The sequence below is a fragment of the Mustela nigripes genome, chromosome 7 (assembly GCF_022355385.1).
Source record: "Mustela nigripes isolate SB6536 chromosome 7, MUSNIG.SB6536, whole genome shotgun sequence".
In the NCBI taxonomy this organism is placed as follows: domain Eukaryota; kingdom Metazoa; phylum Chordata; class Mammalia; order Carnivora; family Mustelidae; genus Mustela; species Mustela nigripes.
In genome coordinates, this window is record NC_081563.1 from 88,850,105 (window position 1) to 88,866,673 (window position 16,569).

Below are 16,569 nucleotides of genomic sequence, written 5' to 3' on the forward strand. Positions count from 1 at the left end.
TGGTTATGGAATCAGGAGTAGACTGTTGAGGTAAAATAGATGAGACTTTGTAATGGATCTGGTATATAAATTTTTGTGTCCACTTTGGCTCCCAGGTTTCTTAACTTTTGTTAAATTGGGTGAATATAAGTAGCATTCACTTAAAATAAATACTGGAGTAGATCTGGGTTTGAGCCTCCTTCATCTGATAAATTCTGGACAAGCTCAGTTTGTGATACCAAAATGGATATGTTTACTAGGTTTTGATATAAGGGACCAGAGCCAGGGAAGAGAGAGATAGAGAGATATGTAAAGGGATGCATAACAATATGTAAATATGGGAATCAGTCTCTATGAGTTAATGCTAAATTTGAAGAATCCCAACATTTTATGACCAGGTGAGTGACAGTGAACCAACCATAGAGACAGATAGTGACTAGAGAAGTAGAAGGAAAAGTAGGAGAAATTGGTGTCAGAGAAGCCAGTATTTCTAAAGGTGCAAGTGGTCAGAAGTCCCTAGATGGTACGATGAAAGGTCAGATATATCCTTCCAAACTCGTGTGTTTATTTCCATACCTCTTGATCAAATTACATATGATTTTGTATCCTAGCTTTTATTGTTTTTGCTTAATTTATTATTAATATTTTTCTTGTTCACAATCTTTAGTTCCCTAAGTGGTTATATACATGACTTAACCATTTCCTTATTGCTAGGTAATTAAGTTTCCTCTGCATTTTTGTTTTTGCAAAGAATGTGACTTTAACTATTTTTATACTTGTGCTTTTGGAGGTGGGGAGTATTTTAGGTGTTTTTCTTAGGCTAATATACCAGAAGTAGTAGTATTTCACCAAAGGCATAGAATATCTTTATGGTCTTAAAATCTTTTAGCAAAATGATATACTTTTGATGTGTTTTTTCATAGACATCTTTTTTAAACAGTTGATTATTTTTACCAATTGACTTTAATTATTAAGATATTTGTGCAAGACAGACATACTAAGAATAAAGTATTATCTCAGTTTTAAAATTTTTATTATTAATATCTTTATTTTTTATTCATTGTAGACAGTGCAAGTGCACCTACCTTTGTGAGCAGGGATAAGGGTGGGGAGGAGGGGCAGTGGGAGGGGAAGAGAGAATCTCAAGCAGACTTCAAGCTGAAGGCAGAGCTCTCAGAGTGTTTTTTAAAAACGTTCTTTCATATATCTCTTTCAATATAAATTCGTACAGATATTTTATATAAATGGGATCTGATTACATTTGCCCTTTGGTAACCTTTTATCACCTAAATACAGATTCTCTTACCATTTTTATGGTTATATATGTATTATAAATTTATTTGTCCATTTGAAGTCCAGGGAATGTCTATACAGCTTCATTCCCTTAAAATCTTTGATGACTAATGTGCTGGGTTAAAGGATGTACATATTTAAAATTTCAAATATATATTTCTGTATTGTGTTGCATTTGGTTTCAAAGTGAGGATTTTTATTACAGAACTTTTTTCTTTTGAAAAAAATTTTGGGGGAGTTGTGGTAATTGACTTTCACCATCTAACATTACTGTGCATTTATAACTTCTGCCATTTTATCTTTAGCTTTTGCCTATGATGACAGAGCAGCTACAGTGGATGCCTTTTGTGAATACCAAGCTTCATGAGCCTTTTGTAAAATTTATATATTGGTCTCTAAGACAGCTAGATGCGGGAACACAGGTAATTGATTAATAGTAGTCTATCTTTTAGTATTAATACTGAATAGTATTATTTGTCTTGATCTTGTTCTTTTACAGGTTTATTTTTCTTTGTTCTGTTTATATTACAGGATTTTCTGCCTTTGCTTTATTCAGTACTTTCTCCTTTTATAAATATTATTTCTCAGAGCCCTAGGTTTGATTTAATATGCCACATTGTTTTTTGAGTTTCAAAATTGTAAAGTAAGTATCACTCTATTTGGTCATTTTTTATTTATTTATTTTTATTTATTTTATTATTTTTTGAAATTTTTTTATTTTTAATTTTTTATAAACATAATATATTTTTATCCCCAGGGGTACAGGTCTGTGAATCACCAGGTTTACACACTTCACAGCATTCACCAAAGCACATACCCTCCCCAATGTCCATAACACCACCCCCCTTCACCCAACCCCTCTTCCCCCAGCAACCCTGTTTGTTTTGTGAGATTAAGAGTCACTTATGGTTTGTCTCCCTCCCAATTCCATCTTGTTTCATTGATTCTTCTCCTACCCGCTTAAGCCCCCATGTTGCATCACCACTTCCTCATATCAGGGAGATCATATGATAGTTGTCTTTCTCTGCTTGACTTATTTCGCTAAGCATGATACGCTCTAGTTCCATCCACATTGTCGCAAATGGCAAGATTTCATTTCTTTTGATGGCTGCATAGTATTCCATTGGGTATATATACCACATCTTCTTTATCCATTCATCTGTTGATGGACATCTAGGTTCTTTCCATAGTTTGGCTAGTGTGGACATTGCTGCTATAAACATTCGGGTGCACATGCCCCTTCACATCACTATGTTTGTATCTTTAGGGTAAATACCCAGTAGTGCAATTGCTGGGTCATAGGGCAGTTCTATTTTCAACATTTTGAGGAACTTCCATGCTGTTTTCCAGAGTGGCTGCACCAGCTTGCATTTCCACCAACAGTGTAGGAGGGTTCCCCTTTCTCTGCATCCTCGCCAGCATCTGTCATTTCCTGACTTGTTGATTTTAGCCATTTTGACTGGTGTGAGGTGCTATCTCATTGTGGTTTTGATTTGTATTTCCCTGATGCCGAGTGATATGGAGCACTTTTTCATGTGTCTGTTGGCCATCTGGATGTCTTCTTGGCAGAAATGTCTGTTCATATCCTCTGCCCATTTCTTGATTGGATTATTTGTTCTTTGGGTGTTGAGTTTGCTAAGTTCTTTATAGACTTTGGACATTAGCCCTTTATCTGATATGTCGTTTGTAAATATCTTCTCCCATTCTGCCAGTTGTCTTTTGGTTTTGTTAACTGTTTCCTTTGTTGTGCAAAAGCTTTTGATCTTGATAAAATCCCAATAGTTCATTTTTGCCCTTGCTTCCCTTGCTTTTGGAGATGTTCCTAGGAAGATGTTGCTGCGGCTGAGGTCAAAGAGGTTGCTGCCTGTGTTCTCCTCAAGGATTTTGATGGATTCCTTTCTCACATTGAGGTCCTTCATCCATTTGAGTCTATTTTCGTGTGTGGTGTAAGGAAATGGTCCAATTTCATTTTTCTGCATGTGGCTGTCCAATTTTCCCAGCACCATTTATTGAAGAGGCTGTCTTTTTTCCATTGGACATTCTTTCCTGCTTTGTCAAAGATTAGTTGACCATAGAGTTGAGGGTCTATTTCTGGGCTCTCTATTCTGTTCCATTGATCTGTGTGTCCTTTTTGTGCCAGTACCATGCTGTCTTGATGATGACAGCTTTGTAATAGAGCTTGAAGTCCGGAATTGTGATGCCACCAACTATGGCTTTCTTTTTCAATATCCCTTTGGCTATTCGAGGTCTTTTCTGGTTCCATATAAATTTTAGAATTATTTGTTCCATTTCTTTGAAAAAGATGGATGGTACTTTGATAGGAATTGCATTAAATGTGTAGATTGCTTTAGGTAGCATAGACATTTTCATAATATTTATTCTTCCAATCCAGGAGCATGGAACATTTTTCCATTTCTTTGTGTCTTCCTCAATTTCTTTCATGAGTACTTTATAGTTTTCTGAGTATAGATTCTGTGCCTCATTGGTTAGGTTTATTCCTAGGTATCTTATGGTATTGGGTGCAATTGTAAATGGGATTGATTCCTTAATTTCTCTTTCTTCTGTCTTGTTGTTGGTGTAGAGAAATTGCAACTGATTTCTGTGCATTGATTTTATATCCTGACACTTTACTGAATTCCTGTACAAGTTCTAGCAGTTTTGGAGTGGAGCCTTTTGGGTTTTCCACATATAGTATCATATCATCTGCGAAGAGTGATAGTTTGACTTCTTCTTTGCCAATGTGGATGCTTTTAATTTCCTTTTGTTGTCTGATTGCTGAGGCTAGGACTTCTAGTACTATGTTGAATAGCAGTGGTGATAATGGACATGCCTGCCGTATTCCTGACCTTAGCGGAAAAGCTTTCAGTTTTTCTCCATTGAGAATCATATTTGCGGTGGGTTTTTCATAAATGGCTTTGATAATAATGATGCATGTGCCCTCTATCCCTTTACTTTGAAGAGTTTTTATCAGGAAGGGATGCTGTACTTTGTCAAATGCTTTTTCAGCATCTATTGAGAGTATCATATGGTTCTTGTTCTTTCTTTTATTGATGTGTTGTATCACATTGATTGATTTGCGGATTTGAACCAACCTTGCAGCTCTGGAATAAATCCCACTTGGTCGGAGTGAATAATCCTTTTAATGTACTGTTGAATCCTATTGGCTAGTATTTTGGTGAGAATTTTTGCATCTGTGTTCATCAATGATATTGGTCGATAGCTCTCTTTTTTGATGGGATCCTTGTCTGGTTTTGGGATCAAGGTGATGCTGGCCTCATAAAATGAGTTTGGAAGTTTTCCTTCCATTTCTATTTTTTGGAACAGTTTCAGGAGAATAGGAATTAGTTCTTCTTTAAATGTTTGGTAGAATTTCCCCGGGAAGCCATCTGGCCCTGGGCTTTTGTTTGTTTGGAGATTTTTTTTTGTTTAAGATTTTAATTATTTTTGACAGAGAGAAATCACAAGAAGTCGGAGAGGCAGGCAGAGAAAGAGAGGGAAGCAGGCTCCCCGCTGAGCCCGATGCGGGACTCAATCCCAGGACCCTGAGATCATGACCTGAGCCGAAGACAGTGGCTTAACCCACTGAGCCACCCAGGCGCCCTGTTTGGAGATTTTTAATGACTGTTTCAGTCTGCTTACTGGTTATGGGTCTGTTCAGGCTTTTTATTTCTTCCTGGTTCAGTTGTGGTAGTTTATATGTTTCTAGGAATGCATCCATTTCTTCCAGATTGTCAAATTTGTTGGCGTAGAGTTGCTCATAGTATGTTCTTATAATAGTTTGTATTTCTTTGGTGTTAGTTGTGATCTCTCCTCTTTCATTCATGATTTTATTTATTTGGGTCCTTTCTCTTTTCTTTTGATAAGTCGGGCATGGGGTTTATCAATTTTATTAATTCTTTCAAAGAACCAGCACCTAGTTTTGTTGATTTGTTCTATTGTTTTTTTGGTTTCTATTTCATTGATTTCTGCTCTGATCTTTATGATTTCTCTTCTCCTGCTGGGCTTAGGGTTTCTTTCTTGTTCTTTCTCCAGCTCCTTTAGGTGTAGGGTTAGGTTGTGTACATGAGACCTTTCTTGTTTCTTGAGAAAGGCTTGTACCGCTATATATTTTCCTCTCAGGACTGCCTTTGCTGTGTCCCACAGATTTTGAACCGTTGTGTTTTCATTATCATTTGTTTGCATGATTTTTTTCAATTCTTCTTTAATTTCCCGGTTGACCCATTCATTCTTTAGAAGGATGCTGTTTAGTCTCCATGTATTTGGGTTCTTTCCAAACTTCCTCTTGTGGTTGAGTTCTATCGTCAGAGCGCTGTGGTCTGAAAATATGCAGGGAATGATCCCAATCTTTTGATATCGGTTGAGTCCTGATTTAGGACCAAGGATGTGATCTATTCTGGAGAATGTTCCATGTGCACTAGAGAAGAATGTGTATTCTGTTGCTTTGGGATGGAATGTTCTGAATATATTTGTGATGTCCATCTGGTCCAGTGTGTCCTTTAAGGCCTTTATTTCCCTGTTGATCTTTTGCTTGGATGATTTGTCCATTTTGGTGAGGCGAGTGTTAAAGTCCCCTACTATTATTGTATTATTGTTGATGTGTTTCTTTGATTTTGTTATTAATTGGTTTATACAGTTGGCTGCTCCCACGCTGGGGGCATAGATATTTAAAATTGTTAAATCTTCTTGTTCGACAGACCCTTTGAGTATGATAAAGTGTCCTTCCTGATCTCTTATTATAGTCTTTGGCTTAAAATCTAATTGATCTGATATAAGGATTGCCACTCCTGCTTTCTTCTGATGTCCATTAGCATGGTAAATTCTTTTCCACCCCCTCACTTTAAATCTGGAGGTCTCTTCAGGCTTAAAATGAGTTTCTTGGAGGCAAAATATAGATGGTTTTTTTTTTTTTAATCCATTCTGATACCCTGTGTCTTTTGATTGGGGCATTTAGCCCATTAACATTCAGGGTAACTATTGAGAGATATGAATTTCGTGCCATTGTATTGCCTGTAGGGTGACTGTTACTGTATATTGTCTCTGTTCTTTACTGATCTACCACTTGTAGGCTCTCTCTTGGCTTAGAGGACGCCTTACAATATTTCTTGTAGAGCTGGTTTGGTGTTGGCAAATTCTTTCAGTTTTGTTTGTCCTGGAAGCTTTTAATCTCTCCTTCTATTTTCAATGATAGCCTAGCTGGATATAGTATTCTTGGCTGCATGTTTTTCTCATTTAGTGCTCTGAAAATATCATGCCAGCTCTTTCTGGCCTGCCAGGTCTCTGTGGATAAGTCAGCTGCCAATCTAATATTTTTACCATTGTATGTTACAGACTTCTTTTCCCGGGCTGCTTTCAGGATTTCCTCTTTGTCACTAAGACTTGTAAATTTTACTATTAGGTGTTGGGGTGTGGGCCTATTCTTATTGATTTTGAGGGGCGTTCTCTGAACCTCCTGAATTTTGATGCTTGTTCCCTTTGCCATAATGGGGAAATTCTCCCCAATAACTCTCTCCAGTATACCTTCTGCTCCCCTCTCTCTTTCTTCTTCTTCTGGAATCCCAATTATTCTAATGTTGTTTCGTCTTATGGTGTCACTTAACTCTCGAATTCTCCCCTCGTGGTCCAGTAGCTGTTTGTCCCTCTTTTGCTCAGCTTCTTTATTCTCTGTCATTTGGTCTTCTATATCGCTAATTCTTTCTTCTGCCTCATTTATCCTAGTAGTGAGAGTCTCTGTTTTTGATTGCACCTCATTAATAGCTTTTTTGATTTCAACTTGGTTAGATTTTAGTTCTTTTATTTCTCCAGAAAGGGCTTTTATATCTCCTGAGAGGGTTTCTCTAATATCTTCCATGCCTTTTTCGAGCCCGTCTAGAACCTTGAGAATTGTCATTCTGAACTCTAGATGTGACATATTAGCAATGTCTGTATTGAATAGGTCCATAGCCTTCGGTACTGCCTCTTGTTCTTTTTTTGGGGGGTGAATTTTTCCATCTTGTCATTTTGTCCAAATAAGAGTATATGAAGGAGCAAGTAAAATACTAAAAGGGCGGCAATAACCCCAGGAAAATATGCTTTAACCAAATCAGAAGAGATCCCAAATCGTGAGCTGTGAGAAAGGGGATAAAAAGAGTTTCAAAAAGAAAGAAAGAAAAAAAAATAAAAGATTTAAAAAAAGAAAACGAATAAAGAAAAATTTAATAAGGAAAAATATATATGTTAGATAAACTAGTTAAAAAACGTTAAAAAATAAAAGGGTAAAAGTTAAAAAAATTTTTAGCAGAAGAAGAGAAAAGAAAATGAAAAAGAAAAAAAGTAAATTAACTGCAAGACTAAAAAAATCACAGGGAGAAAGCCATGAGTTCCGTGCTTTGTTTTCTCCCCCTCTGGAATTCAGCTGCTCTCCTTGGTATTGAAACCGCACTCATTGGTAGGTGAACTTGGTCTTGGCTGGGTTTCTTTTTGATCTTCTGGGGGAGGGGCCTGGTGTAGTGATTCTCACGTGTCTTTGCCCCAGCCGGAATTGCACTGCCCTTACCAGGGGCTGAGTAATCCGCTAGGGTTTGCTTTCAGGAGCTTTTGTTCCCTGAGCGCTTTCCGTAGAGTTCCGGAGGACGGGAATACAAATGGCGGCCTCCTGGTCTCTGGCCGGAGGAGCCGAGAGCCCAGGGCCCCACTCCTCAGTGCGCCCTCAGAGAACAGGGCCCAGTTACTCCTGTATGCCTGACCTCCTGCCGCGCTCCGAGCTCACCGAGCCTGCGACCGGTTCAAGGTAACCCCGAGCTGCGAGCTTACTGTCGGCTCTGTCTCTGTAGCTGGTTTTCCCGTTCCAATACCCGCAAGCTCTGCGACACTCAGACACCCCCTATTCTTCTGTCACCCTGCAGGACCTGAGGCCACGCTCACCCCGCGTAGGCTTCGTCCCGGTTTAGCCTCTGGAGCGATGTCCCTCAGCGGAACAGACTTTTAAAAGTCCTGATTTTGTGCTCCGTTGTTCTGCCGCTTGCCGGGAGCCGGTCTTAATACGTGTCTCACTAAACAAAGTCATATGGATTATCAGATCTTGTAATGTTGCTGTCTTCTCTTTACAATTTAATTTTGCTATTTGTATTATTGTTTCTGAAAATGGTTGGCTTACTCTCAGCCACAAAAGGCTAGGCTCAGAAACTGAGTGAACTTTCTGATAAAAACTTTCTTTTATCCTCCTTCCAAATACTCTTTTCATTTTCCTTTAGATAATTTATCATTTATTTTTACCTATAAATGTATACTCTGCATTCTAGTCTGTATTTTATATTCTGTACTGCTAGCCTACATCTATGTTTCTAGTGAAAAGTAGCATTCTTGCCACTGTCCCATTTGTTTATTCAACATTTATTTATGGATTTCTAATATTTTAATTTTAGTGATTGATTGTATGTTTTTAAAACTAAACTTTTTATTTTGACATAATTGTAGATTCACTTATAGTATTAAAACTAATACAGAGAAATCACTTGTCTCCCTAACCCACTTTACCCCCAGTGGTAACATCTTACAAAACTAGTACAATATCACAACCATAATATTAATATAATCAAAATAACAATAGTTCAATCACCAGATTCCTCATGTTGCTTTTTTTTAATGTATACTGACTTTCATTTTTTTTTTTTAAGATTTTATTTATTTGACAGACAGAGATCACAAGTAGGCAGAGAGGCAGGCAGAGAGAGAGGAAGGGAAGCAGGCTCCCTGCTGAGCAAAGAGCCCGACGTAGGGCTCGATCCCAGGACCCTGGGATCATGACCTGAGCTGAAGGCAGAGGCTTTAACCCACTGAGCCACCCAGGCACCCCCAGACTTTCATTTTTTCGAGCAAATTTAGATTCACAACAAAATTGAACACAGAGATTTCCCGTATACTCTCTGAACCCACATATTTACTGACTCCCACACTTCAGCTTCTTCCACCAGAATTTAGTACAAATTGCTATAATTTGTTAGAATTGATGAACCTACATTGATCTGTCATTTCACTCCAAGTCCATAATTTACATACCTTAGGATTCACTCTTGGTGTTTTATATTCTATGAATTTAGACAAAAACATAATGGTGTATAACCACCAAATATAATATAATGCAGAATAATTTGTTATTAATAATAGTTTGCCCTAAAAACTTCTGTGCCTGCCTAGTCACACTTCCCTCCTATCTCCTGTAAACTACTAATCCTTTTATTCTTTGTCTTTTACATAATGTGATAGCTTTTCCTTGTACAGAGTGTCATATAGCTTAGAGTAACGCAATATATAACCTTTTCAGATTGGCTTCTTTCACTTAAAAATATGGATTTAAGATTCCTCCATGTCTTTTCATGGTTTGATAGCTCATTTCTTTTCAGTGCTGAATAATATTCCATCATCTAGATGTACCACAATTTATCCATTCACCTATTGAAGGACATCTTGATTGCTTCCAAGTTTTTGCAAGTATGAATAAAGATGCTGTAAACATTCATGTGCAGGTTTTTCTATGACATTAGTTTTTGACTCCTTTGGGTAAATACTAAGGAGCACAACTATTAGATAGATACGTTAAGATATGTTTAGTTCTTTGTAAAACTATAAGCTGCCTTCCAAGGTGGCTACACCATTTTATATTTCCAGGAGGAGTGAATGAGAATTTCTTTTGCTCCACATTCTCATCAGCATTTGGTGTTGTCAGTGTTTTGTGTTTTGGCTATTCTAATTGGTACATAGTCAAATCTGGTTGGTTAAATTTTCGGTTCCCTAATGACATACCATTGAGTATCTTTTCATATACCTATTTGTCATCTGTATATTTCTTTGGTGAGGTTTCTAGGTTCTTTGCCCATTTTTTAATTGGGTTTTCTTACTGTTGGCTTTTTAGAATTCTTTCTGTATTTTGGGTAACAGTTCTTTGTCAGATGTGTCTTTGTAAATATTTTCTCCTCCCAATCTGTGGCTTTTTTCTCTTGCTTTGACAGAATAGTTTTTAATTTTAAAAAAGCCCAGCTTCTCAGTTATTTTTTGTGGACCATGCCTTTGGTGTTGTATCCAAAAAGTATTTACTGTATCCAAGGTATTATGTATTTTTGAAGAATTGACTATCATTGTTTAGTGTTCTTTTTTTGTCTGAAATTAATATAGTTATTTTAGCTTTCTTTTGGTTACTATTAGCATGGTATATATTTCTGTCCACTTACTTTTAATCTGTATTTATTTTATATTTAATAAGTGGGTTTCTTATGGACAATGTATAGTGGGTCTTTTATTTTGATTCATTCTAATAGTCTCAATTGGTATATTTTGACTATTGGTATTGAAGGTGATTATTGATATTATTGGATTAATACATACCATATTTTTACTATTTTTTATTCATTGATAATTGTTCTTTGTTCCTATTTTGTTCTCTCTTCTTCTGCCTTTTGTGTTTTTATTTTATTTTTTTAAAGATTTCATTTATTTATTTGACAGAGAGAGAGATCACAAGCAGGCAGAGAGGCAGGCAGAGAGGGAGGGGGAAGCAGGCACCACCACAACCCCCCCTCCCCCGCCAAGCAGAGAGCTCGATGCGGGGCTTGATCCCAGGACCCTGGGATTATGACCTGAGCAGAAGGCAGAGGCTTAACCCACTGAGCCACTCAGACACCCCGCTTTTTTGGTTTTAATTGGACATTTTATATGCTTTTACTTTCCATTCTTTCTTAGCATATCAATTGTACTTCTTTTTTTATTTTTTTAGTTGTTGCCCTACAGCTTGCAATATACATTTACAACTATCTAAATCCACTTTGAAATTACACTATATAGCTTTACATGAAGTGTGGATGTCTTATAATACAGTAGACCTACTTTATCTGTGCTTGCATTTTCTGTGGTTTCAGTTAGCTGCAGTTAACCATCGTATAGAAGCAGATGATCCTCCTTCCAGAGTATTGTCAGAATTGTTATTAGCCTAACGCGAAATAAGGTCACAATGCCTGTCTCATTCACCTCACTTCATCTCATTCTGTAGACATTTTACCATCTTACATTGTAATCATAAGAAGGGTAAGCACAGTACAGTAAGACATTTTGAGAGAAACCACATTCACATAACTTTTATTATATTGTTATAATCTATTTTATTATTAGTTATTGTTGTTAATCTCTTACTGTGCCTAACTTATAAGTTAAACTTTATCATAGGTATGTATGTATAGGAAAAGACGTATTGTTATAATCTATTTTATTATTAGTTATTGTTGTTAATCTCTTACTGTGCCTAATTTATAAGTTAAACTTTATCATAGGTATGTATGTATAGGAAAAGGCGCAGTGTGCCGCTTCCAGTCGGCGACGTGAGAAGAATTAGGCACAAACAAGTCAGCTGCAAAAGACTGTGAGCAGGGGACAACAGTCGAAAAGGACTGCTGCCACGAGCAACTCCACAGTCTCACTTTTATTAGATAGAAAACAATAGCCAAGAGAAGGATTGATGAAGGTCACACGTTAGTCACTTCTTGCAGGTCAACAAGGCAGAGGGTAATGTTTATAGTTAACCAAGCACATTCAAAGGACTCATCTAACTAACAACGAGCACTTCTGGGAAGAGAAAGGAGCAATCACGGGAAGCAGGCGGTTTTGGTTCCACCCGGAGCTAACCAGGCGTTCCGGACCAGGCGTTCCCGGGTGCTCGGCTTCCCTGAAGCAGGTGGCGTTCTGCCCTGAGCGAGCCAGGCATCCCCAGCTGCCTGCTTCTGTGAAGGGGCGGCATTCCGCCCTGAGCGAGCCGGGCATCCCCAGCTGCCCAGCTTCATGGTCGTACATCGTCCTCCCCAAAGACCTGTTGTCAGTATCAGTGTTTCTTAAGGCCATATCTGAATGTGCTTGGCAACTAGTAAAATCCTCCAGGGGTTACAGTTTAAGTAACAAATTGTTCCGAGGGGCAGCAGCAGTAGTGTATAAATGGTTTGGTAATGTCCATGGTTTCAGGTCCAGGGGTCTTGGAACTCATGCCCCCCAGATAAGGGGGACTACTATAACAACATACTGTGGATTTCTTCTTCCTGTCGTGTATTCCCTTGTATCATTCCTGTCATTCATTTCACTTACACATAAGCATATATAAGCATGCATATGTACACACATGAACACACAGAGGCATCCATATTCCAACATTCCTACTGTGTTTGAGTCTGATTCTGATGCTTATTCTGTCTTTTCAGCACGCCTTGTGAGTTTTTCTTGTTATCTGGACATGTTGTACCATGTAAAAGTGACTGCTGTAAGTGTCCCGTTAATACATCCTAAGATATTCAGGAAGGAGAAGTGTTACATAGCTGTATGATTCAATATCAGTCTTTTGGTGAGATTGTGTCCCTGGGCAGTGAACTTCATAGAGTGCTTCCCAGTTTTTCTCCCCCTGAGGTGGGGTAGAATTGCTAGAGCAGGCTGGATTTTGCTATTTCTTTTCCCCTAAGTCCCTAAATCCATTAGACTTTGATAAAACCCCGGTAGATGAAGCTCTGGTAAAGTAGTTTTCTTGAGGACTAATCCTGTGATAATAAGAACAAAATTTGTCATATTTCAGAATGGTCACTGTTTCACTCCCTTACCTGAAGCATGAGGGGATTTTTCTCTAGTCTTCACTGTGAGAGCTGTTAGAGCTCCTGGAGCTAAAACCAGTAAAATTTGGGAACTCCCTTGTGACTGGCCCCAGCTGGCATTTTTAACTCTCAAGCTTCTTCACACTGGTCCTCCAGCAGTTTTCAGTTATAGCTCAGATTTTCCTTTGTTGGTACCAGTTCCTGCAGAGATTTCAGCTCATGGTTTTCTTCCATAGTAAGTTGCAATTCTTTGTATGCTCCTCTGTCTCCAAATTTTGGGTTTTGTCCTGGGATCTCACTTCTTTTGGATCTAAGAAAGCTGTCAGTTTTTCAGTTGTTTGGCTTTTTACTTGTTGTTAGGTTGGAGTGACAACTTCCAAGCCCCTTATCCACCTGACCAGAAATCAGATATCCTCATGTTACCTTTTGTAACAATACCCACTTTCCTCTTGCCCCACCCCTTCTTTAATTCCTCCCACCACTAACTTCTTTTTCTCCATTTCTATAATTATGTCAAATCACAAATGCTATTTGAATGTAATATACAGTATGTAACCCTTTGAGATTTATTTATTTATTTATTTATTTATTTATTTATTTATTTTTACACTTAGCATAACTTGCTGGAGATCTGTTTAAGTTGTGGCATTCCTTTTTGTTGATTCCATGATAGGAATATACCACATTTTAATGATTCATTGGTTAAAGGAAACAACTTTTTTCTATTATAAATGCTGTAAACGTTGATGTGCAGGTTTTTGTGTATAAATAAGTTTTTATTCCTCTGGGATAAATGTCGAAGGATACAGTTGTTGTATGGTAGCTGCATGTTTAATTTTTTGGTGAACTGCCAAATTTTAAGAGTGATTTTATTAATTTACCCCCTCACTAGCAATATCTGAGTGATCTAGTTTCTCCTTGACCTCACCAGCATTTAGTGTTATTACTATTTTTTATTTTCACCAGTCTTTCTTTCTTTTCTTTTTTTTTTTTTTTAAAGGTTTTTATTTAGGTATTTGACAGAGAGAGAAGGAATACAAGCATGAGCAGGAGAAGGGGGAGAAGCAGGCTCCCCGCTGAGCAGGGAGCCCGATGCAAGGCTTGATCCCGGGATCATGACCTGAGCAGAAGGCAGAGGTTCAATCCACTGAGCCACCCCAGGCGTCCCTATTTTCACCATTCTTGATAGTATTGTTTTCCCATTGGAGTTTTAATTTGCATCTCTCCAGTGGCTAAACATACCTTTTTATGTGTTTGCTTTCTACAGGTATATCCTCTTCAGTCTGTTTGTGTCTTTTGCCCATTCTTTAATGGACTCTCTGTTTTCTGTTGTTGAGTTTTGAGAGTTCTTTATATTTGGATACTAGTCCTTTGTTGGGTATGTCATTTGGAAACAAATTTTTTTCTTTCTTGTATTTTCATTATCTTAACAGGGTCTTTTGCAGACTTTTAAATTTTAATGATTTCTAGTTAATCAGTTTTCTTTTTGTGGATGTTGCTTTAGGGGTCAAGTATAAGAATTTGTTGCCTAACCCGAGATTGTAAAGATTTTCTCCTTTTTTTTTTCTTAAAGTTTGATACTTTTACAGTTTGCATGTAAGTCCTTGTACAGTTTCAGTTAATTTTGTATGAGGTGTGAGATTTAGATCAAGGTTAATAAATGCCCAGTTGCTCCAGCACCATTTATTGAAAAGTCTTTCCTTCCTCTGTACCTTTGTCGGTTGGGAATAGTTTTGTGGGTCTCTTTCTGGGTTCTCTGTTACATTCCCTGTCTTTTCCTTTGCCAATTCCATACTGTTGATTCCTGTACCTTTATAATATATTTTAAAATTGGGTATTTTGATCTCCTCCCATTTTATTATTTTTTAAAAATGTTTTAACTAAAATAGTTCCCTTGCCTTTCCTTATGAATTTTAGAATAATCTTCTCTATCCACAAAATATCTTATAGGGATTTTGATAGGAATTGCATTAACCTATATATAAATTTGAGAAAAATTGACATCTTTACTGTGTTGTCTTCCAGTTCAGGAACATGATATGTTTCTCCATTTAATTTAGAAATTTGATTTCTTTCATCTGTTACATTGTTTTTATTTTTTTAAGATTTTATTTATTCATTTGACAGAGAGATCAAAAGTAGGTGGAGCAGCAGGTGGGGGAGAGGGGGAAGCAGGCTCTGTTGTGAGCAGGGAGCCTGATGCGGGGCTCGATTCCAGGACCCTGAGATCATGACCTGAGCCAAAGGCAGAGGCTTAATCTACTGAACCAGTCAGGCGCCCCCATGTTACATAGTTTTAAGCATAAAATTCTTGTACATTATTTGTTAGATCATCAGCTGCGTATTTAGTGTTTTTGAGTGATTGCAGTTGGTATTTTTAAAATTTTGGTGTCTGTGTTGATACTCTGTTCATTCTGTATCATGTGACAATGATCTTACTAGTTTTAGGATTTGCCTTGAAGGTTCTTTGGAATTTTCTACAAAGTCATGGATCTGCAAATGAGAGTTTTTTGTTTTCCTTTTTTTTTTTTTATATGTATGCCTTTAATTTTTCTTTTGCATTAGCTACGGTATCTACAACTATGGTAAATATGAATGATAATGGATGTCATTGGCTTGTTCTTGATCTAAGGGGGGAACACAGTGAGTCCTTTAACTATTATATTAGCTATGGTTTTATAGAGTTTTAGTTCCCCTCTATTTCTGCTTTTCTGAGTTTTTTTAATCATGAATGAGTGTTGAAACTTCTTTCAAATGCTTTTTTGCATTTATTGATATGATCATGTGATTTTTCTTTTCCTTTAACCTGACAATGTGATGCATTACTGATGGGCTTTCAAAAACTAAATTAGCCATGTATTCCTGAAATAAAGCCCACTTAGTCATGTTGTGTAGTTCTTTTTGTATTTGCCGCATTTTTTTGCTAATATTTTGTTAAAGAGTCTATATTCATTAGTTGTTGGTTTGCGGTTTTTATTCTTTTATACTATCTTTGTCTGTTTTTGTATCAAGATAGTACTATGTTCATAAAATTAATTGATAAGTGTTCCATCCTCTCTTTCTGAAAGAAGTTAGATTTAATGTTAATTCTTTAAACTTTTGGTAGAATTCTTCTATGAAATTGTCAGCCTGGAGCTATCTTTTGGGGAGATTTTTAAAAATAATTAATTATTTATTTGACACAGAGAGAGAGAGCACGTGTGCATGCACAAGCAGGAAGAACAGCAGGCAGAGGGAGAAGCAGGCCTCCCGCTGAGCAGGGAGCCTGATGTGGGGCTTGATCCCAAGACCCTGGGATCATGACCTGAGCCAAAGGCAGACACTTAACTGACTGAGCCTTCTAGGCACCCTGAGAGTTTTAAAGCTATGAATTCAATTTCCTTAATAGTTATATTAAGGGATGTTATGTAATTCATATAAGTGATTTGTAGAAATTTGTGCTTTTTAAGGAATTGAATGAACCATTTTGTCTAAGCTGTTCAATATACATGTGGAAAGTTTTTTATACTGTTCTCTATATATCCTTTTGATGTCCTCAGTATTTGTAGTAATACCTTCTGTTTCATTCCTAGTATTTTTTTAAATTAATTTTTTATTTATTTTCAGCATAACAGTATTCATTGTTTTTGTACCACACCCAGTGCTCCATGCAATCCGTGCCCTCTCTAATACCCACCACCTGGTTCCCCCAACATCCCACCCCCCC

General features: G+C 37.3%; 1 protein-coding gene across 7 annotated transcripts in view; it reads left to right on the top strand.

Annotated features, from left to right (window-relative positions):
- CCDC138 (coiled-coil domain containing 138) overlaps positions 1-16,569 on the top strand; it is a 133,578-nt gene that overhangs the window by 48,832 nt on the left and 68,177 nt on the right. For all 7 annotated transcript variants that reach the window (XM_059406390.1, XM_059406391.1, XM_059406392.1 and 4 more), the window contains exon 11: positions 1,578-1,694. In XM_059406390.1, the coding sequence (XP_059262373.1) occupies positions 1,578-1,694 (117 nt within the window). The remainder of the gene's footprint in view (positions 1-1,577; positions 1,695-16,569) is intronic.